The sequence below is a fragment of the Erithacus rubecula genome, assembly GCF_903797595.1.
Source record: "Erithacus rubecula genome assembly, chromosome: 19".
In the NCBI taxonomy this organism is placed as follows: domain Eukaryota; kingdom Metazoa; phylum Chordata; class Aves; order Passeriformes; family Muscicapidae; genus Erithacus; species Erithacus rubecula.
The window spans coordinates 8,339,414-8,362,584 of record NC_136671.1 but is presented as its reverse complement, the minus strand read 5'-3'; the positions used below and the strand labels follow the sequence as shown (position 1 = coordinate 8,362,584).

At 44.9% G+C, this 23,171-nt stretch overlaps 3 protein-coding genes and 1 long non-coding RNA gene across 6 annotated transcripts in view; 3 read left to right on the top strand and 1 right to left on the bottom strand.

The window, feature by feature from the left end:
- Window positions 1-437: 437 nt before the first annotated feature.
- On the bottom strand, window positions 438-4,186 carry XBP1 (X-box binding protein 1). The gene is made up of 5 exons (XM_079322949.1): window positions 3,905-4,186; window positions 3,725-3,821; window positions 3,503-3,637; window positions 2,831-2,994; window positions 438-2,039 (listed from the first exon to the last, which is right to left on the bottom strand). The coding sequence occupies exons 1-5, from the start codon at window positions 4,111-4,113 to the stop codon at window positions 1,850-1,852; spliced, it is 795 nt and encodes a 264-aa protein (XP_079179075.1). The 5' UTR covers window positions 4,114-4,186; the 3' UTR covers window positions 438-1,849.
- A 120-nt stretch (window positions 4,187-4,306) lies between these two features.
- On the top strand, window positions 4,307-6,413 carry LOC306810404. Its single transcript, XR_013776454.1, has 2 exons — window positions 4,307-5,175; window positions 6,202-6,413. It is a non-coding gene; the product is annotated as an uncharacterized lncRNA (long non-coding RNA).
- A 4,592-nt stretch (window positions 6,414-11,005) lies between these two features.
- LOC306810311 (uncharacterized protein) lies at window positions 11,006-11,617 on the top strand (the record flags this gene model as incomplete). Its single annotated transcript, XM_079322740.1, has 2 exons — window positions 11,006-11,147; window positions 11,391-11,617. The coding sequence occupies 2 exons, from the start codon at window positions 11,006-11,008 to the stop codon at window positions 11,615-11,617; spliced, it is 369 nt and encodes a 122-aa protein (XP_079178866.1).
- A 2,602-nt stretch (window positions 11,618-14,219) lies between these two features.
- Window positions 14,220-23,171, top strand: part of ZNRF3 (zinc and ring finger 3) — a 63,203-nt gene continuing 54,251 nt past the window's right edge. Inside the window, exon 1 of one of the 3 annotated variants that reach the window (XM_079322919.1) lies at window positions 14,220-14,749. In XM_079322919.1, coding sequence (XP_079179045.1) covers window positions 14,315-14,749 — 435 coding nt within the window. In that variant the 5' untranslated portion in view covers window positions 14,220-14,314. The remainder of the gene's footprint in view (window positions 14,750-23,171) is intronic. The other 2 variants (XM_079322918.1, XM_079322917.1) reach the window with 2 other exon arrangements.

The window sequence follows — 23,171 nt, the reverse complement described above, 5'->3', positions numbered from 1 at the left end:
CAAGGTTGAAATGTTAAACACATCCCATGTCCTACTGTGACAGAAAGGAGACTTTAACACAATTTTCCTTGGATTTTTTAAATGTTGAAATGGCTTGCTCGTGGTTTCCAGGAGGGGTTGGGGCTCTGTAGAAGGGTGGTAACAATGTAATGGCACAACTACAGATCAAATCCTCACTTCTGCTTTTTGGACTCAGCAATTTATTTGATAGGCTTTGCAGTCATCCCTATTTTCCACCTTAAAAGTAAAGCAATTTATTCTTCTGACTACTTATTTTTTCAATCTGAATTTTTTATACTGCACAGCTGTAGTCTTTACTTCTACCCACTTTTCAGGTAGAATCCTTCATTATAAGCTAGGTTACTCATGCTTGTAATCCAAGGCAGTCCTGTCACCTGGAATGTTACTGACTGAAACAGCTCTGGTTTTCTTTCCCCCCCCACCCCAAGTTATTTTTGTCAAAATTGAATGCAAAACATGAAATAGTACTGAAACCAGTAACAGCTGCACCAACACCTGCAACAGCTCTCTTATTTTCAGTATAGAACTTTTTCTGTCCCTCCAAATGTTTTTGTCACAAATACTAGATACTGGAGCAAATGGATGTGGACAATGAGAAGTCCTGCTGTGGTATTTGAAATTAGCTCCTGCCAAGTTCATTTAATGCTTTAGGATTTCATGTGGTAATACAAAATCTGCAACCATTTTCACACTGTGTCTGTCTCACACCCACCTCCCCTCAGACTGAGAATTCTGGACAGCATTACTGGCCACCAGGGTGCCACTTCTGAATATTCAGACTTCAAGCTCCTTCCACCTGCCTGCCTTACAGAGGATGAAGGTTTTGCCCTAGTAGCTCTGGTCCTCACACAAACCCCTCTACCACACCCCAAAAATGAACTGCTGCAGCATCCAGCTGCAGACACCCTATGAGCACTGCTCATCAATGCATTGTGGCAGGATGAGACACAGAGAGACCTGAAATTCTCCAAGGCCCAGATATTCTCCCCTCCCCACTGAGTTCTAAAGCAAAAAAGCATCAGTGAGCTGCACTGCATTTTAATTGCACCAATACAGTTAAATATTAAATGGACAAAGCAACTCTACATAGCAAATGGAAAACAAGCATTTAGTGAAGCTGTAAGACTTAGAGACTATTAAGGTCTAGCCCAGTTGTCTATACATGAATATCCCACTTTAGTTTTTGGTGTTAAAATTTTAAACCAGAAAACAAAACATTTTCAGGTCCATAGAGAATGAGCAAGTTATTGAGTAACAAACCTGCCTCTCTAAGCAAACACTGACTGGGGGAGCCAGGGCAGAACAGGACACCCTAGGCTTTGTCATGCCATCTCTTAGCATGGGTAACTGTGAGAAACACTTTTCTGAATGGACTGGATTTTTCCCCACATACACCCCCAAAGGGGAATATGCTGATATCCTGCCAGGACAGTTATCCAAGGGGAGGTAACACTACCAGGTTAGACACTGATGAGCTGGGGAAAGAGTTCCTTGGCAAAGCTATCCTCCCACAGATGGTCAGCAGCCAGCGGAGACGAGGCATCACTGAAGGGCGACAGGGAGCCCTCATACCCAGAGTCACTGCAGCCATCCAACAGGTAGCTTGAGGCTTCAAGGCTATGACAAGAAGAAAGCAGATGAGAAATGCCCAGTTCAGGCATGAAGCTGTCTACAGGTTCCTTCTTCACAGACACTGGGACCTCAGGGATGGTCGTGTGGTCAGATGAAGAGAGGTTTTCTTTCTCCATTTTCACTAGCATATTGGTTTGGTTGCCCACGTCGACAGGAATCTCCACTGCCAGGGGTTTTGTGTACACGTGATCAAACCTTATGAGTTCATTAATGGCTTCCAGCTTAGCTGATGGGGACCCCAAAGAGGGAGATAGGGTGGTTGGTAGGGAATTTGTTTCTCCAGAGATGTCTTCCTCCAGCTTTTCCAGGCACGTTGACTCTGAATCAGCATATCTGAGAAACATCTCTGGGTCCAGGCTGTCCAGAAAGCCCAATAGGAGATCAGACTGCAAAATGAAAGACAGATTTAGAAAAATAGTTTTTTACTATTACAGCCAAACACCAAATGTAGCATCTGTTAACCTCCACATGGAGGTTAAAATACAGTGATGCAATCACAGTTTTACCAAGAAGATCAAACATACGGTTAAGGCAGTTATCTTGCATAAATTCACTGAATATGCCAGGAGGCATATTCACAGAATTCCCAGAATATGGTAGGGACCACAGCAGGCCACACCTGGTCCAATTTCATTGCTCAATCAGTCATCATAGAGCACATGGCACAGGACTGTACCAGATGGTTTTTTGACTATCTCCAGTGAGGAAGACTCCACATCCTTCTGGGCAATCTGTTCCACACATAGTCATTCTTTGCCCACAGTTTTGGTTTGTTTTTGTTTTTGTAAGGGTACTGGCAATCCCCAGAGAATTATATATGTATTTGAGATTTACAGCCACTATTAGAAGCTCCTTGAGATCTTGTACCCAAAAAGTGCAAACACCACAGTGCCTGCTGGCTACACAGAGCACAGACCAGAACCTGGCTTAGGCAGATCTGCACATGATTCAAACTCTGGGGGGCTGGGTTTTTTCATGTGGGTGTTGTAGAACTCCTGTACTCACCAGACACAGCCTAACACAGCTGTTCTGAGATATGGCATTCCAAGATTTAGAAAACCAATCAACTATGAATGGAAATCATTGAATGATTTAACATCAAAATGTTACAACGCTAATCTAATATCTAGAGTGGTTCCTAATTTCATGGACACTTTGCATAGGACTGGGGGCTCACCTCAGAGTCTGAAGAATCACTGCCATCAGAATCCACGTGGAAGCTGTCAGAAATGGTGACTGCTGGGCCTGCACCTGCTGCAGAGGAACACGTAGTCTGAGTGCTGCGGACTCAGCGGACCCGGTCACCAATCTAATCTCATCCACCTGAGATTCCTTCATAACCTGTGACAAAAAAAGAAAGACCAAAAAACCTCGGTCACTGCAATTGTTCTCACAGGCATACATGATCTTGATTATCAAAATTTTCCTGCATAGACTGCCAACACAAAATGCCCTATTTACTTCTTCTGTAGGAACCTGGAGGTAAGAATTTCCAAAGTTAGCTGAAGCTTCCCTACACTTGCATATTTATTTTGTTTGACATTTTTAAATGAGAGCCTGACCCTCTCCACCACATCCGAGACCCACCTACATGACTGTAAGAGTTTCCACTTCACTTCTACAAGGTAGAAAACCAGATATACCTGTCTTAAAACCGCCTGGAACTAGTCAACTTTCTTTCTACCTCTCACATTACCAGCGGCACCCATTTCGCCTTGGCACCTCTTTCAGGACAGCCTCCATATGGAGGGCAAAGGTATTTCCGGCAAATCCCTGCCCAGAGCCCCAGGCTGCAGAGCGGGGCAGCTCTGCCCGAGGCGGGGGCGGACGCGGCGGCAGCGCAGCTCACCTGGAACTCGTCACCCTCCTCCTGCTCCGTCTTCAGAGCATCTAAACCCAGGCGGCAGCGGAGCTCCTGGTTCTCCCGCGCCAGGTTACACGTCCTTTCTCGTAACAGCTGGTTTTCCCGCAGCAGCCTCTGGTTCTGCAAAGAGCCGTGAAAGAGCCGTGAGGCAGGGAGGCCGCTCCATCCCTCCCCCTCCTCCTGCCCCTTATCTCCCCAGCTCCTCACCTCCTCCTCCAGCTCCACCACCTGCTGCTCTAGCTCTGTCATCCGCGCCTTCTTCCTGTCGCGGGCGCTCTGGGCCGCCACCCGGTTCTTCAGTTTCCTGCGGGGCAGAGCGGCCGTCAGCGGGAGAGCTTGTACCCATCGAGTACAGCCGCAGCCTTGCCATCGCTGCCCCCCACTCACCTGCGCAGCGCCTTCTCCTCCGGGCTCAGATGCGTGAGCCGCTGCCGCTTGCGGGCCGGCTGCGCGGTCTCCATCTCCGGGAGGCCGGGGTCGGCTCCTGCCGGCAGAACAACGGACAGATGCCGGGCAGCCGCGGGGCCGGGAGCCTCGGCCGCTTTGCTGGGGATGAGGAGCAGCCGCGGGGCCGCGGCACCGGGCAGCGCTGCCATGGCGGCACGGGAGGACGGCGGACACGCCGCCCGGCGTCACCAGCGCGGCCGACTGCGCCCCGCGCCGCCACGCCCGGATTTCTACCATCGTGGCTCTCGCTCATTGGCTGAGGGGCGTGACGTCACGACCGAGAGAATCTGTGATTGGCCCGAGGCCGCGAGCAAGGGATGAAGCGAATTGCATCAGACAGGGGGCTGCGTCTGTGAAGTGCTGGCGAGGGGCGGGGCTTGCAGGGGTGTGGGGGAATGGGGCCGTGAGGGGCCGTGAGGGGCCGTGGTGCCCGGGGTGTGCCCGCCCGCGATGGCGGTCCCCGAAGTTGAGCAGTTCCTTGAAGAAGCAGTGAACTGCGCCTGGAGTGGCGATGCAGCTGAAGCCTCTCTCTGATCCCCTTTCCGGAGCCGGTCTATCCCAAGTAGTCACAAGCATAATCATGGGGAACACAAGGCCACGAATGGAGCTGTAGCAGATGCCATAAGAATGGGCAGAAAACGGGCTAAGAAGACTAACAAAGCAGCGAGGTTCGTGTTTGATGAGTGGAAGTTGCAGGAGACCATGCAGAAATCGCTCAGCCTGTTCCTGAGAAGCAGCAGCGCTGTGTGGGGAGCGAAGTGAGCTTCACCCTCCTGCGGTGTCTGAGGGAGGGAATCGCCCCGCCGCCATGGGCCGTGTCAGATCTGACAGATCTAGCGTTCAGACTAACGCCTTGTAGGTAGAAAACCCAGAAATACTCTGCCCATGGGAATGCAGGTGTTCAGCAGCCTGGCGACAGCAATGCCCGGCCATGAGGCTGCTCGAGCTGTGGCTGCTCAGAGCCCGAAACTCTCCAAGTTTCCACTTGTGGCAGTTGCCAACGGCCCCAATGGTTATGAAATGTCGAGACTTTGGCTGATCGCAATTATTTCTGAAAGCCATTTGTCCATTGATTTTAAATTAGTTGAGATGTTAAACACTAAAGGAAAACATGAGCTTTAGAAGATCAAAGACACTGGTGTGCTGGTTTGGCATTAGTCCAGGGCTGGAGTTCTGCCAGGCTTTCATGATACAGAGAACAAACTGCATTTGTAAGTTTGTGTTTGTTCTTTTCTTACGCATTGCAGCATGACATTGAGCTAAGGCTGAAAGTTCATCTTTCTACTTTGACACCTTTGTGAAAAATACGGCAATTTTTCGATAAGCCTTTTAATCAGAGTGCAAAAAAATTGTTTGTTCTGGTCCTGCTAAGCCCCTTATATGCTGGCCATTGAAAACTACCTGCCTCTCTTTTGTGTGTCTCTTCCAGGTTTGGACTCATGTTTCTTCTGATTCCCAATTTAAAGTGCTACTGTTTTCTACCAAAATGCAGGTTCAGTATTAATAACTGCTTCAGATTTCAGACATCCATTTCAAGCAGCCCTTACTTGCAAGAAAAGTGTTGAACAGGGTGAACAGGGCCACCTTACATTGCTGATGTGTAATATTTACAGCTGTACTGGGGAGATCTGATTTATCATGGCGTGATTTATCATAAAGACACCCAGATATCTTGGTATTACGACTGAAGAAAAATCCTAACCTTCTGTCTGCAGGTGATTTAATTTTCCTATTTAATTTTATGTGGAACCAGAGCCCACATAAAGCACACTTCCTTTTGCAACAAACATTTGTGATCATGAATAAACCACAGAAGTGCACAGAAGTGGTGGTGCCTGAGCTGCTTCCCAGTGATGTGTAACCAACAAAAGTGGAAGCTGCCCTTGGCACTGGTGCTGTCCATTGTTATTGAATATAATAACAGCATCCATTAGCATGTCTAGTGTTGGCAGTAATAGCTAGCAAAAGAAGGGCATGACACCCTATGCATTTCTAGTCCTGTTGAATACTGACTAGCTCTGGTGCAGAATTTATTTAGGCTCACAAATATTATGTTACTACCATTAGGATCTGTAAAGTGTTTTATTGAGTCACTGGGTAAAAGAGTGCCTAAGGAAAGCTGTGATGCCCTTTCAGAAAGTTTTAACAAAAATACTTCAAGTTTGATTCTGATTTCCACTTTTTTCTCCCCTTCACTGTTTACACATCCCAGTCTTTGTATTTTTCATTTTTTTCAGTCACTGGATTTAATCCTGTGATCCATGTGACTCAAGAATGCTTCTCACTCTGCCTTCATCCTGCTGGGGGGTTCAGCATTACCACCAAGGATGTGCCAATGAGGATACTGTTGGCTGTCCTGCCAGAAACCACATTAGTTCCTGCTAAAATAGCTTTATGTTTTATGTTCCAGGTGGCCAACCCACCAGAGGAAATAATTTTGTTTAACGAAGGTGGAGAGGCTTTGTGCTTGTGTAATCTCAGATACAGAGAAAGAAATGTGTGTTGAATGTTATCTACACATGAAAAAAAGGGGGAACAGAGGAGGAAAGTAAAATGGAAGAGGGGGGCATAGAGGAAAGATTAACTTGCAATCATAATCTGAGAAAGAGCTTGCTTGCCAAATGTGTGTCTGAAAACACTGGGATGGTGGCCCAGGCCCCCAAGTTCTTGACAACAGCTGGAGGGTTCCCATACTTGTATCAATAGCTGATTAAAGGAGAAGAGAACCTGTTTTGCAGCCTAAAACAAGGTTATTCAAAACCTCTAAACTAATTTTACTTATTCTTAAATTTTATCATTGCACATTGGGAGTCAAGAGTGCATCTTTCAAAGTTTTAGTGCCCTCAGTGTTAGGGAATATGCTGAGTCTGTATCCTCTGTCCAAAGTGACATTGGCTCTCCCTTCTCTGAGCACTGGGCACTGAGGGTCACCTTGGAGCTTCTTTGGGCAGGTCAGTTCCATTGCCCTCATCCAAAGAGGTTGTGCCCTGGTCCAGGTTTAATGGTAGTTCAGCAGCAGTACATTTCAGTGCAGCACCTTGTTAAAAAAGGGAGATAGAAAGCACACTGTCCAAAGGCCAGGGGGAGATGAATGTAGAACAACTGATTAACTTAATTTTTAGGAAATATGAGCCTCCATTGTGGCCTTCTGTAGTGACCTCTTTGCATCACAGGCTTTTTGGAAACAAAATCAGCTTACTTTTCACAGCTTCTAACATTTTGTGTGTGTAATTCCTTTTTCTATTGTTACAGAATACAAGATGGCAGATTTTTCTTAAAATGATATATTGTCTTTTTTTTGAGAGATAACAGTAAATTTGAGATCAAGCAATCTCTGTAAAAGTCTCAGAACATTCCTTGAATCTCCATAATGGTTTTTTCCCCCCTGAACTTCACTTGCATTGTAATTCCAATTTACTTCACTTTTAGACTCTTCTAAAACTCAAGAATTCACTGGTCTCAGTCAAGACCAAAAATTAACAAATGTATATAATTTTGTTGCAGTTGCAATTTTTACAAATTTACTAATTTTTCCAGAAAACGGATGTGCTTATTAAACAGCAGAGAGACAGCTTCCTAACCCCCCTCACACTGTCAAGGAATGCTGATATAAAGGGAAAATCTATCTGCTTACAAGGACATGGCAATATTTTGAGATAAATATTTCTTAATTTAATTCTTTCTGTCAGAGAAGCAAATTTCTCTTGCACATGCAGAGCTTGGAGCAAACCACTGAAGGGATTTTAAAAGAAGACACAGTAAACAGAAATGCTGGCAGCCCTGTGCTACCAGTTCTGGAAGAGTGAAATGTTACTGAAAAACTCTGCAAACATTAGTTGTGTAAACAGATCTTTATACATAGCCACTGGATGCCCTTGGGAAGGTTTTTGCCCTTTGCCAGTCCCTGAGAGACTCCAGCTGGGAATCAAAGAGCATTGGTCAGCCAGGGAAATGGGCTCAGGTGACCTAAGCTGTTTGGTGGGCACCCTGATCTCTGCAGGATCCCACAGGTCAAGAGCAGCTTGTTGTCATTTGGGCTTTGCTCAGTTGTTCTGGCTTCTGCTTCCTACCAACTCGTCCCATCCCCTTCCCACACCATTGCTGTATCATTCTCTCAATTCTACTTCCATTCATGGATTCCCTTTCCCTTGAAAAGGTTCAGCTCTTGGCACCTCTGGTGCTTTGCTGTGGTTTGTCTGATTGTAGCACCTATTTCCATGTGTAATCCTACTTCAGCCCTACTCAGTTCTTTGACCTTTCTCTTTCTAGCTTGGTCCCAAGCACAGAGTTTCCCTGCAGGGTTTCCTCCTCCTGCTGGCAGGAAAATGTGGACCAGACAGTTGTGCAGAGTGCACAGCATTTGGAGGTTCTGGGAGATGCCACAGGAGCTGTGCACAGAGAGGGGTTGTTCTTACACTGATGCACTGATGTGGTAGACACAAGCAAAAGAAAAAAGGTAAAGGTCCTACACTTACTTGAGATGATGCATTGTTTGGGGTGATGCTGCAGGATGTGCTTGGACAGTACAGGAGAGACTGAACTTGCTGCTGTGCTGTCCCAGGGAACCCACCATGCTGTTCTGGATTTTGTCCATGGTCTCACATGTTGAGCAAGCTCTCTGAGGAAAACAGTTCACTTGAAATCTCACATACCTAAAAGCTCCTGTTCCAGTAAGTTTTTCTGTTTGCACATCCTGGTTCAGAATTGGAACCTCTTCTTGGAAAACACCCAGGGAGGTAAACAACCATGCTTAGGAAAACTTGATGGCTACTTCCTGCTGGCAGAAGCCAGCTCTTCTTTGGAGCACTGCCAGCGTTTGAAAGGGAAAACCTTTTCTTATTTCTTAGACCTTTCCTAGGCTTTGAAATTCTTGCAGAAGTCCAGAGCTTCTAAGAGTCCTGGAAGCTTTCTCATTTTGTAATTTTGAATTTATTTCCTTATATTCTTCCATTTGCCCTTTTGTACGTAGAACCCTGTCTCCAGCTGTCATGTGACCCTGTATGAGAAGAGGAAATCATCAGGAAATGTCAAGTTAGGACTCAGTTCTGTTTCAGTGTAGGTTCAGCAGGACCCAAAACGTGGGGGATATTGTCAGAATAATTCATCTCCTGCCTCCTAGATCTTTGATTTGCTGACTCCTCAGAGGGCCCAGGGTAACAGCTGGTGTTCAGAGAGCAATGAGTCTATTATGGTTTGTCTCTGCTAGCCTCCCTGATTTGCTGTGTTAGCACTGACTTTAATGATAACTCCTATGTAAACAGGCAGGGACAGCTAAAGCCATTAATCTACTAATTAAATAGATCCTATACTAGTAGTTGAATGTGGAAAAGGAATGTTTTAAGGTGATTAATCAGATCTTTTAACTTAGACGAGTCTTTAATATAATAGATAATCCAAGATGAAATAAATAGTTGCTTAACTCACTGTCACATGAACAAATCCATTGTTAATGTAGGAATTCCTTTCTTTTATCCAGTAACATTTTAAGAGTGTTTTTTTTGCTTTTGGTACTCAGAACCAGTGAAATCTATTTTTTTGGCTTTAACATAGAGTTCTTCATACTGCAATTAGTATTAGCAGCTGATACATCCTACACTTTAACCATGTGCTTCAAATTTATTCTGTGATGCTTATATATTGTTCATTTTATGTTATTGCTTGAGGTAGGGCTTTCTGAACAGCAATTTGTACCCTAGATTTACTCCAGAAATGCAAATAACAATCTTGAATTAAGTAAAGTGTCAATATCTAGATTGCATATAAATATGTCTCTGTGAAATATGCAGGGTATGTTATTTATGTATTATTTTCATTGGCTGCTTCTTCAATATTATGAATAAGGAAACTGCTAAGCACTGACATGATGAACACATGGAATTAACAGGAGTCTGGGATTGAGTGCAACTGCAATTGAAAGTGAGTAGATGTGATACAGAGCAATCTCAGGACTACAGGAGCACAGTGAAAGACATTGGTATGGATGCATTTGATTGCAAAATAGACACTGAGAATCTTGGGAAATATGGCTGCAAATTTTCTCCAAATCCATTCTGTTGCTGTCAGATATTTTAGATGATCAAAAAGCATACAGAAATTATTCCCTATGTTTGTTTCTTAAAATTCTTTTTTCTTCTCTTGGTAACATGATCTTCTGTGACTGCCTGGTGAGGACTCTGAAGGAAAACATCAAGCATGTCCTGCAACTCTTATTTGAGCTTGTACTGTGTATTGGGCAATAGTTTGCAAAAAGAAAGGGCTGAATTCATTTTAATAAGGGTATTTTCAGTACAATCTACATAATTCAACTTTACAGATCTAGTTCATTATTATTTTTCCCTTCACTAGACAATTGCATGTACAGAGAGGTGAAAGATTCCCCAACCATGTTCCCCCTTCTTACAGATTTAAAAGACTACACGTTGTTTAAAACATTGGAAACCTTAACTATTCAAATATTAACTAAATCTTTTGTTCACAAAAATTGTATAATTGAGGTTGTTGTGGCTAGTCAGTTGGATAATTTGCATTGTTCCCATGCTAATTTACTTGGATTAATTGTGTTTCCAAACTTTAAATATGAAGAGGCAAAAGCCACTTTGCACAACATTTTTTTCCTTAGTACAAATATCCCCTGACTGTTCTTTTTGGTCTTTAATTAAGCTGACAAGCTACAACGGCTTGTTACTTTAATTTAGAATAATTGATGATAATGACAAAAGCATCATTCCATAAATATTAAAAAATATGTTATCCATTACAATGGGCTTTCTGCAGCACAGTACAGTTTGCCTGCAGATGCAAGATGAAGATGAAGATGAAGATGAAGATGAAGATGAAGATGAGGATGAAGATGAAGATGGATGAAAAAATGAAGATGAAGATGAAAATGACGATGAGGATGAAGATGAGGATGAGGATGAAGATGAAGATAGGTGAAGATGAAGATGAGGATGAAGATGAAGATATGAGGATGAGGATGAAGATAAGGATGAGGATGAGGATGAGGGTGAGGATGAGATGAAGACGAAGACAAAGACGAAGATGAAGATGAAAATGAGGATGAGGATGAAGATGAAGATGAGGATGAAGATGAAGATAGATGAAGATGAAGATGAAGATGAAGATGAAGATGAAGATGAAGATGAAGATGAAGATGAAGATGAAGATGAAGATGAAGATGAAGGTGAGGATGAAGATAGATTAAGATGAAGGTGAAGATGAAGATGAAGATGAGGATGAAGATGAAAATGAAGATGAAGATGAAGATGAAGATGAAGATGAAGATGAAGATGAAGATGAAGATGAAGATGAGGATGAAGATGAAGACAGATAAGATGAAGATGAAGGTGAAGATAGATGAAGATGAAGATGAAGATGAAGATGAAGATGAAGATGAAGATGAGGATGAAGACAGATGAAGATGAAGATGAAGATGAAGATGAAGATGAAGATGAAGATGAAGGTGAAGATGAAGATGAAGATGAAGATGAAGGTGAAGATGAAGACGCAAGGCTGTGGAGATCCTTCAGCCCATGTGCTCGGGTCAGGTTCCTCCTGCGGCTCCGCACGGCGCGGCCGCGTCCCGCAGGGGACACCTGCTGGTGGCCGTGCCGCAGTGCACCCGGCCAGCCCCGGCGCCCCTTGGAGCGCTGAGGAGCTGCTGCTGCTCCTGGAGCGAGCGCTCGGTGTGGCTGAGTAAAGCTGTAAGCCACACCTAAAACTCTGTGCTGTGCAATTCTGGCTTAGAGGAAAAGGGCAGGCATGTACATGTCCTTGAATTTATTGGGAAAAGGACAGCACTCGTTCCTATCGCTTATTACAAATATCATTTACTAATGAAATAAACTCTGCAGAGCACGGGGTGAAAACATGTAGGGAATGTGGGCAGTAAATAGTCCGAGTTAGTTCCTGAAAACACCTGGACAGGCAGATGTGGGTGTAGGAATAAGACAACCAGGCTTCTTTGTCCTTTCTACAGACTGGTCTGCTCTGAAGAGATTGTTTTGGGCTTTTTTATGACATTTATCACAGTATTATATGGCTACTTCACTAACTTTGTTTTCTCTCAAGAACAGAGGGAGGAGGGTTCTATAATACCCACTTCTTTGCAAGGAAAGTGAGATGTAGGAAGTTCAGTGTCAAAAGCATCCTCTAGTGTTGACTGCCTGCTTCTGAGATAGAATTATAGAACTGTTTATATTGGAAAAGATCTGGAAGACAAATTGAGTCCAACCATTCCTCCAGCACTGCTAAACCACTAAACCATGTCCCCAAGTGCCACATCTTTTAAATTCCCCAGGGGGATGGTGACTCCATGTCTATGCATGGCAGCCTGTTACAGTGTGACAACTCTTTCCATGCAGAAATGTTCCCTAATATTCAATCTAAGCCTCCTTTGGTGAAATCTGAGTTTTTTCCCTCTGTTTTTTTCTCACTTGTTACTTGAAAAAAGAGACTGAGTGCCTAGATAATGCTTTCTCAGACCATTTGGTATTGCACATAATTTAGTTATGCTCAAATCACAGCTCTCACTGTCCTCAGCTGTAGTTATAAATGCTTGAGCCTTCTGTATTCAGACCCTGGGCCTCAGTTTGTTATCCAGGGGGAAAAAAAAAGAAAACATATCTGAAGTATTATGGCATAACTGAATTGTGAACTGTATACTGCCAACTGGGCAGCATGCCAATTAGAAATATTTGATGCTTTAATGATAGACAGTCCATTCTCTTCCTGTAACTTCCTGCTTGGATTTCTGCCCAAGTCGAGGGAACTTGGTGACCTGAGACCTAGTGCCTCATGTCACTCCTCAGTATTTGACTGTGAGACTGCTCCAAGGCAATTTTGCTGTGTCTCTAGTCCAAGTGGAATGGATTCAGGTCTTCAACAACTCTTATTTTAGGCATAGGATCTGTCCACTTGCTGTATAGAGCCCCATTCACATCTTTTTTTTGTAGGTAGTTCCCAGACGTATATTGACTAAGCATCAGCCATTTGCCTCATGGGTGAAGGAAAAATCATGTGGAGGTAGTTTGTACTAAGAGATTAAAATGCTTCTATTTAGTACACTAGATGCCATGCATTTCTGAAATTGTACTGAAACATACCTTTAATCAAAAATTTGCACCTGTTGGCCACATCTAAGTTTGCAGAGCACCATAGTGATGTCCCTTTCAGCTCCCTTTCTAAAAATGCAGTTCTTTGATTCACTGTACGTAGTCTTAGGTGGGAATTTTCTGGCTTTCTGTAGGAGCCCAGATCCTGTGATCCCTTCTTGACCAAAGAACTCTTCATGAGTTGTTAAGCTAACATTGCTCACTGTGTCATGCTAAGGAAAACGCTACCTTGTCTTCACCTGTAACTAAGTGTATTTAGGAAAAGAGCAGGCCATTTGTAGACTATGCTATTATTTCTTCTGCCAGTGAGCTAGGGCTGGGCTTTGTTTCCAAACACTGTATTTCTTAGCAAACAAGGGATCTTGGATTAGTTTGTCTAAATCCTCCTTGTCACTGAGTTATATTTTTAGGGTGTATAACACCACCTATTAATGAGTTCCATGTACTTAGCTGTACATACTTTTAATGGAAAAATGTATAATTGGCTGATATCCAGTTCTTGTGCGAGACTGCAACACAAGTCATTACCAAAACATTTTTCCCTCATCCCTCATTTATGGAGGTTTTGTAGACTCGCACTTACAGCCAAGCAAAAGAGCCCAGGTAACCGAGCCTCCCCTAATTCAGTTTCAGGAGACTGGGATCAGAGCCGATCGGTCTTCCTGCCCTAGACACAAACGAGGAGCCCGGCGGGCGCGGGCTGCCCAGAGCTGGCACGTCCGTCCCGCAGCGCAGCGGCGTGTCCGCGGAGGAGGCTGCCCGCGCTACGTGCGCTCCCCGAGCACCGCTCCGCCCGCCCAGCCGGGCTGTGCCAGCCACCGCACCGGGACCCGTGCCTAACCCACCGGGCACGAGCCGCGGTGGTGCCGGCAGGCGGCCCGGCCGAGCCGCAGCCCGCGGCTGGGCAGCGCGGGAGCCCCGGCACCGGCGGGCAGCGCCCCGGCGGCCGCGGGCCCAGGCGGTTGCCACAGCTCGCGGGGCTGCCCTTCGCCTCCCGGCCCTGCAGGCCCGGCCGCGTGGAAAGCCGATCCCGGCAGGGCCGTCCCGAGTGCCGCTCGCTCTCAGACCCTCGCGGGGCCGGGCCGGGCCGAGCCGGGCCGGCGGCGGCCACGGGAAGCGCTCGGCTCGGCCGGGCCCGGCGCGGCTGCGGGCGGTGTGTGCACGGCGGGAGGGACCGAGCGGGTCAGCGCGGCGCGGAGGGCGGGGATAACCCCGTGGTGGCCGTCACGTGGAGCAGATGAAAGGGAAGCGGCTTGGCAGGGCGGAGAGGAGCCGGGGCGAGGGAAGGGGAGCGCGGCAGCGAGGAGCGGGGCGCAGCGCGGCGGGAGGGCCGCTGCCATGGGACGCTGACCGGCCCGGGAGCCCGGCCCCGGAGCTGGAGCCGCTCGGGAGAGATGCGCGGCGGCGGGGCGCCGCTTCCTCCCGCCGCGCGATGAGGGGCTGCGGGGCCGGCGCGGGGCTGCCCGTGCCGCCGCTGCCGCCGCCTCTGCTGCTGCTCGGGGTGCTGCTGGCCGCGGCGCCGGGCGCGGCGCTGGGCAAGGAGACGGCGTTCGTGGAGGTGGTGCTCTTCGAGTCCAGCCCCAGCGGCGACTACACCACCTACACCACGGGGCTGCAGGGCCGCTTCTCCCGCGCGGGGGCCACGCTGAGCGCCGAAGGCGAGATCGTGCAGGTGAGCGCGGCCGGGGGGCGCCGCCTGCCCCAAGATGGCTCCGCGGGCCCGGCACCTGCGGCACAAAGCGGGGCCGGGCCCGCCGCCCCACGTGCGCCGCGCGGCCCGGGGACGCGGTGACAGATGCGCGCCCGCGCACAAAGGCCCAGCGCCGGCCTCACCTCGCGGGGCCGCCTCGCTTTGACAGCCGGGCGCGCGGCGCGGGCGGAGCCGAGGCCGCCTCACACGCGCGGCGGCTCCGCGCCGCTCGCCCCTCCGCTGGGCGCGGGGCCGGCGGGCGGGCGGGCGGAGGCGGGGGCCGCGCCGGGCGGCCCCTGCCGGTCCCGGAGCCGTGCGGGGCCGCTCCGCTCGGGGCGGCCGGGCCGCTTTGGGGCCCGCGCTGGAAGTGCCGAGCAGCGGTGGGTGCTGCGCCCTCGGGCTGTGCCGGTCGCTGCGCGCCCCGCGCCCGGCGGCGCACGGAGCTGGAGCCGCCGCTGCTGCTGCGCTCGGGTCCCTCGGAGCGCGGCTTCCACCGCGCCCCGCTCCGTACAGGGCTGGGCTTGACTTGCCGGAGAAATGGTTCTTGTCTTTGGCTGAACTCAACTATCTACTCTTATTGAAACTCTTGAAGTGCTTATCTGATTCCTTTGTAGCTGCCTTTGATTGCTGACTTTATTTTTTACCTCCTTTGGCTAAGTAGAGAAAAATTATTTGAATGGTGTTTTAGTAAGTTTGCCACTGTTAAGCAAGTGCCAATAGCAGTCTTTATTTCTCTTTAACAGCTGTGGGATTGGTTTGTTTGTGTTCCATATATGTATCCATATGTACACATACACACACATGTAACTATAAATACAAAATTTAAAATTATCTAACTGGTGGCAAGTAGATTCTAAAAGCAACTCTTAAAACTCTACAAACGTGGAATACATTATTATCAAAACAACTTTTTAAAGTAGCGAATACTGGTTGTGGATGCTCTATATTTCAAAACAGTTTCAGTTGGGATGGTTTCTTGTAAAAGTTGTCTTGAAGGCAAAAGAGTTGTGAGGACAAATTGCTGATATAAGGTAATTTTTCAGAGAAAAGAGGGATGGACCAATTAAGTTACAATTATGACATTTAGAAGAGATGGTCCTAGTAGGGGCTGGAACTGACATGGACATTTTTTAACCTTTTAGGACTTTTTCATTTAAAACTTAATAGTGTCTTTGGGGCCAGCAGGAGACTTCAAAGGTTCCTTTTGTGTCAGGTGTTAGAATTAAGAACAGAACATAGGCCATTTACTTAGGTCATACTTTCTCGGTGACTGTAAGCAAAAATGGAGAAAAAATAAACTGTTCTTTTAAGACTCAGATTTGCACAACTTGAAACAAAGTGTATTAAATACATTTCTGCAGGTGTTATTGTTTGTAACATCACCTCTCTGCTTCCTCTTTGTGCCTGAATAGACAGCACCCCAAATAGGAAAGACTACAGCAACAACCACATGATGTGGCAAATCTTTTACAGTCAATTACCACTCAAAAATTGATTTGCTCATTCATCTGAACTCATGCTAGATAACCTGCCCATAACCATATATTATGGACAGGTTTGGGGGATTTTTGTTTCATGAGCTGTGTGTGCTCCTCCTTTTTTTCAGAGGAGAGAGCCTGACAGATACTGTTCCAGAGCAACTAGACTGAATGCCATCAGTTGTGTTTTCACTGTTGAAGTTTTAGATTGCATAAAACTTCTCTTGCCAATGTCCTGCTTCCACTATCTCATTCTGAAAGAGAATTTTTCAGAGCAAAAAAGATTTTCACAGCATTGTCTTGCCTCCCTTTTTTCAGCTGGGCTGTATTTTTGTAGAATATTTTGAATCTGCTGTTCTGGATGATAATTAGAAGTTCACTGTGAGGTTTAGAAGAGGCTCATGGAGCTGTTGCCACTCAGAACCTGTTCAGCAGCAGCTAGTTGTACATCAGTCAGTGAAGCAAGCTCTTGGCCCCAGCCCCTTTGTCAGTGCACACAGCTCTTTCAAGAATAAGATGCATTTTTCTTTAAGATGAAATATTAGAAATTCTTGAAAATCAGGCACACATTAAAGAATGGATCAAAGGAATTGTGGTTTTGGGACTACACAAAGGCTTACTTTTGTTTATGTTAATAGCATCAATTACTCATTGGTCTTGAAAGTCTGAACAAAAAAACCCCAACCTTAAGAAACAATGCACTTTCAGCTTTTGATAGGTCATACATCCACTCCTGAACTGGTTATTGGTCAGATTCCTATCCAGTAGTGGTGTGCTATTATATTGTTTCTCAAGTTATTGTGAATGAATCTTATTAGGGTCAAGTGTCTCCCCAGAATAACTCTTCAGAGAGATGAAATGTTCATATATCTTCTTTCATGTGGCCACAGTTGTATTCAGCAAACTCATCCTTATGTTGCTGTGTCAGCTGGTCCTTAAACTGCTCGAAAGTCTGACCATTTTGGTGGGATCTGGCATGCTGGAATATCCCATGTTTCCTGGGCCAGTATATTGGCCATTGATATGGTCGAGAGATTGGAAGTTGCAGATGTTTGGTTAGAGAGTGACTGTGAAAACCAGACTTTGCTGAAACCTCTAAAATGATATATTGCTTTGAAACAAATTATGACTGGAGAACTCCCCATGGTTGAAATTTCTGGTACCATTCAGGGCAAAAGTTCAGATGTAGTCTTGTCTCAAACTCAGTGTTACATGGCCACAGACTGACAGTGCTTGGACAGTAAAAATCACTGATTTGACTAGCAGTGGCTTTATTGCTCAGAGTGAGATTATGTATTTTAATTCTGCTTGCAACTGTTGCTTGTTCAATTTGATAGCTAAGGTGTGGAGCATCTAATCTCATTTTTCTTGAAAAGCTGTGGTGGAACTGCTCAGGTGAGGTGCTTGGGAAAGAGAATTGAATTTAATGCCTGTGATGTGTCAAAAACTTCAAATGATGCACATTCATTGCAATTTTTCTCTAAGTCTTACTTGTTTGTGCTCCTGACTTAAAGGTACTGCTGAATACAGTAATATGGCTGGATTACTGATATGTGTAATTTTGGAGAGAAGCAGCACGGAGGAGAGATTTGAGGATATTATACATGGCTTTTCTTATGCAACAAAAGTTTGTGTTTTGGTTGGTTTGTTTCTGCTTGGAAGCTTCAGCAGGGAAATGAACTTTATGTAGCAGTTGTAGATGATGTAACAATCTCCACTTGCATGTATTTTTTTGTGCTTAAAAGGTAACAGTCTGGAGAGAACAAACATAACTCAGTGCTTTTCAGCTCCAGGAAGAAAACAGAAGTGGGACACTTCCCAACTTCTTGCATGACACTTCCCACTAGCAAATTATTGCCCATCTTTGTCTTGTAGAAGGTGGGAAGGCTTCAAACTGGACTGCAAGACAGTGTCTGTGTTCCTTCCTTCAGTCTTCCTCCCACCCCTTACTTCAGTGCCTTTGAATCTTCCCTCTGTTTTCTCAAAATGCAAAGGTTACTAAAGGTTGCAAACTGCACTATGAAGCATTGGCAATTTTGAATGGTGTTGAAAGGAGTGACTTGCAATAACTGTACAGACACATAAGATGTCTAGCCGTGATCAGAGGAGGCTGAGCCAAGGGAATGTTTCTTCCTTTGAGAGTGGAAGACAAAAATACGTTTTTTTGAGTTTTTTGCTTGTTCTTTTGTGATCACGCAGGTTAAGTTTCTTCTTGCTGAGTGCCTGAAGGCCATTCAAAATGAGGAAGTGGAATTATTTGTGGCTTTGAGTCACTGTCTTATTGAATGTTTTCTTTGCTAGTTACCCTCTTAGAATATGAAGATGCCTGTGATTGGGTTTGTGTTAGTTTCCATACATTACTGCAAATCTGTGGCTTGCAGTAATGATCCTGAGGACATCAGGCACAATACATTTATCTGGGCTTCAGGTTTGCTTTGTCATCGTGTCCTTAAAGGGAGATAATTTGCAATTTGCTTCCAAAATAAGAGATCACTTAGGCATAGACTTGCATGGTGGTTGTACCTGGACAGCCTTTGTAGAGTGTAATGCACAGGCAGCTTGCTCCTAGCAGAGGTGTTGACTTGGGCTCCATTTCAGGACAGATTGGTCCAGCTGTTTCACAGTTTTGTCCTTCTCTCTGTCCTTTTTTTTTTTTTTTTTTTTTAATGTTTCAATCATGTTTTATCCTGTTGTGTACTGTGATGTGGAGGGTAGTTGAATACAGCCTGTCAAGGTGTTTTGTTTAGGTTTTTATCCTCTTGTACTGTTTTGTCTTGACACTAAATGCTGTCCTCATACCCTGAGCTCCAGTGCAGTCACATCAATCTGGCTTATTTCACAAGGAGTTGCCTTGTTCTCATTGGCTTCTAGCTGTGATGTTGTAAATAAGGATGCTTATTTTTTATTAATTCAACATTGCAATATCTAAGATGTCTCTTAGAATGATGGTGAAAAGACTTGGGAGGGGGCTGATCTAAAGATGAGGTACCAAATTCACTGATGAATTACTGGTTCTGGAGGAAGCTCCAGTGTCTGTGTTACTTGCACAGAGCTGCAGCAATACCAGAATCATTCTGACAGAACCTTGTTGCAAGACTAAGGCAGACCCTTGAAAAAACAGGTGAGAGGCACAGTGTCAGAAAAATGCAGTGAAAGATATTAAAGTATGGAGAAAGTACAGTGGAAAGAACAAAAAATGCTAATGTGACCCATTTAGAGGAAGAAGAATAAAGTAGGTTAAGGAAGTAAATGAAAGCAGAAAACTCACAGCACTGCCTCAATACCCAGACCAATCAGTGCAATTCCTGTACTTCCAAGTAAAGGTGGGGAATCAAGTGGGGAAAATAGTTTATGGGAGTTCAGGTAGCTTTTCTGCATATGGCTTTATGTTTAGTTAAACTTCCTCACAGATGCTGAAGGCCTGTGCTGTTGAAAACCTTGCCTTTGGTGGCAGGATGCTGACCACTTCCTTTTCCATGTGCTCCTCTTGCCTGTTTGGGAGGTGGAAGTAGGAAAAAAAACCCAGAGAGGAGCGGTGCTCAAAAACTGTTAAACATGGATCCATTCGGAGATTTTTTTTTTTTTTCATTTCTATATATTTATTTATGTTTAGACTGGATCTATGTGACTACAGTGGTTTATATATAATTACAGCCTACCTCAGAGTGTTACCAGCAGTTGTGGCCAGCCATGCCCCATGGGTGGAACTGGCACTCAGTCCCTCTGAGCACCTCTCTGGTGCCTTTACTGGACAGCACAGCTGCTTCTTCTGAAATGACACCAGGTGAAGAGTGTAGAGGACAGAATTCAGTGTGGCAGGCTGGGAGGGAAGGAACTCAGGCAGCTCTGCTGAGAGCAGATCTTATAGGAAAGTCTCGAGTAGTTGTATAAAACCATTGATTAGCATACATAGTAATTTTCTTCCAGTTTATACCATCTTGTGGTGGAGTGTGTATTTAAAAAGGCTCCCTTTTTTATTACAGTCTTCTAGTTCTTGTTTTGGAATTGCAAAGTGAGGCCCTTCTGAACCAAAATAACTTTTAGAAATGGCTTTTCAAAGTATGAATGCTTTCAGGAGGCCAGCACTGGACTGGTTAAGGAAAGATAAGATCTGGATGCTGTATGTTCTACCCTGTTATGTAGGTGGTACATGGATTTGCATTAATACACTTAGTACATTGGAAGTGCTCAATTTAGGAAGCATTAAGTGTTAACTGGCACATACTATCTCTTGTTTTGGGCATCTGCCCTTCAGTATTCAAATATGTTCAAACCAGAGCATGTGCCTACACAAAAAACCAGAATGAATGCAAGTTGAATGCTTGGCCTTATTTCTTGTTTCCTGGCTTAAAAGGAGGGCCCTTCACACTCACAGAGATCAGCAAAGGAAAAATTGATTGTTTTTAAACAAAGACATGGTTCAAAATTGTTAAAACAGCAACAGAAGATTCATGTTAAGAAAAAAAGTAATTCTATTTTCTGCATTTTTCTCCACTGCTTGGCATAAACCAGAGGTGACCAGGGAAGTGTGTTCTTGTGGATACCCAATTGAGACTCCCAAAATGTGCACTTTACTGCACTTATCCCATTGGTGAAGCTGTGCTTACATTGGGTTTGAGTAGCAGTGCTCAGCAAAACAGGCCTCTGGTGACTTCTACAGTGTGTCCTCTACAGTGGCAGACTGCTTTCATTCATTTTTTTGAATTTCCTTTTCATGCTGCTTAGAGACTTTTGTTGTTGCACTTGGCTTTAAGATGAAGAGCCAGTTTACAAAGGTTGATTAGGTGCCTGTTATGTTCCAGACACAAGTACAACCTTAAATATGCAGCTTAATATATGCAGACTCTCTAGGCTTCCCAGACACATGTTACTCAGTGCATTAATGTGAGGATTTTAGTTGTTTTCTAAAGCTGATGGCCAGCTTAAGCTTTCTGTTGGTTTCCTTGAGCTTAAGCTGCTTTATTGTTTTGCATAATTTTCAGTATTAAAGCAAATGGAAGAATCAGTGAGGAGGTGACTGGCCTGAGAAGAACTAAGGGGCATATTTGAGAGTCTGCAGTCATGGTTTGAGTACAACTGTTTAATTAGCTGTACAGGCATGCATGTTGCAAGTATGTGCCTCCTACCGTGAATTTATTGCATGTGCTTGGTAAGCAACTTTCAAATACTTCTGCTTGTAGTGTCTGAAAAATTGCTTTTAATTCAGAAAAGAGCCTAGTTTGTGCCAAGATCTGTTTTCCTGCTTTGAGGCTTTTGATGCTTGCCTGCTTTAAAAAAATACACACAATAAGAAGTGGTTTAAGTGTGGCTGTGGAAAAATCTTTCTTCTCTACTTCTTGCTTTATCCATTCCACTCTGCCCCTCCTCCCCCAAGCAGAAGAGGCTCAAACCAAACTTGCAGTTGAGTTCACCTTTGAGCTTTCAAACTGTCTACATTGATGACACATTAAGAAATGCACCTTTGAAGGACTGAGTTGGAAATGCAGAAGGTACTCTGGTTTTTTTTACACTGATGGGTCAATTTCACAGTTCTGTGGTTCGTGGAGAAAACTTCTTTTAAAGGCTGTAAGGTTTCTTAAATTTTGTTTTCCTCACAGAGACTGCCCTCAAAGATTTATAAACTTCTTGTTTGGGCTTGGCTAAATGGCAACACTCTTAATTGAGCCTTGATCAGTTTTACACTAAAAACAACAGCAGTAATAATAACACTTTCTTATAGATAAAACATCATTATTACATATACAGCATGCCAGTTTGTGTGCACTAGTGTTTTCTGTTCCTGCTGCACGAGGTTTAACCTGTCCTTGCTGGTTTTGGAGGTTAGGATATGCAGTGTAGCAGTTGCTGCTGTTTTCTTAGCACTCTGGGTCTAAAAGTGTGTATTATATATATATAAAATAAGGAAAGGTATTGGTTACCATTCCAGTATTGTGTTTTTATAGGCCCAGCATACTTTCTCATACATAATTTGTATTTATTTAGAAGTCTTTTAGAGCAGATGCTGTCTTGCCTGCTGTGAGAATAAGGGGTAGATGAACATTTTGGGATCTGGATGCCAAGCTGGCAGATATCCTGGATGATGTGTAGCAGGGCTGGGAGCAAGAAATGAACTCTTGAAAGAGTGCCAAGGGATGCTGCTGAGTTCAGTATTTAAGAGGAGCCAAGGTCTGGAGATATCTTTTTGCTCAGAGACAAGGTATCCCCAGTCTGGTAGCCAGCAGTGTTTTGCCTGCTTAAAAGGTATTATCTTTTAAATCCCAAAACTGTATCTGAAGAAAAGACATTGTGGACTAGTTAATGCAGAAGAACTTCCAAAGTATGATCGTATTTTGGTTTTCCACTGTTTTATTTGAGAAAGCTACTCTGCCAGAGTTCCCCCTGCCCCTATTCAGAACTGTCAGGGATAGTCTTTTTGGGTTTGCATTCTGGGAATTGACAGAGTTTTTTCTATAGTGAAATAATACAGTTGTAGTTGCACATTGGGGTAAATTTCTCACACCAGAGCTGAATCTTCTCAAATAACAAAAATCAAATGAAATTATCTGCTCTGCTGTTGTCTACCACTCCCATTGTCTTCAGGCAACTGTGGGAAGGTGATTTGAAATCTTTCTGGACAGCTTTGGTATTGAACATAGATCCCTGATGTGGAGCAGTCAGCCAAAATGTAAGCACATGTGTGTGGGTGAGGTATGCAGTAGGAACAGAATCTTTCCAAAGCCTGTGTTAGGTGTTTGCTTCAGGGGCTTGGATAGGAGTGTTCCTGGAGTCCAGAGACATCCCAGCCCTGGAAATTGTATGGGAAGAAGCTCCTGTTCTTTTCAGTGAAAGGGCTGAAGTGTCCTGAAAGAGTTAAGCTCTACTTAGCTCACTCGTAAGGTATTTAATATCCTTATTAAACTCAACTGCTGGTTCACTTTTTTTTCCTC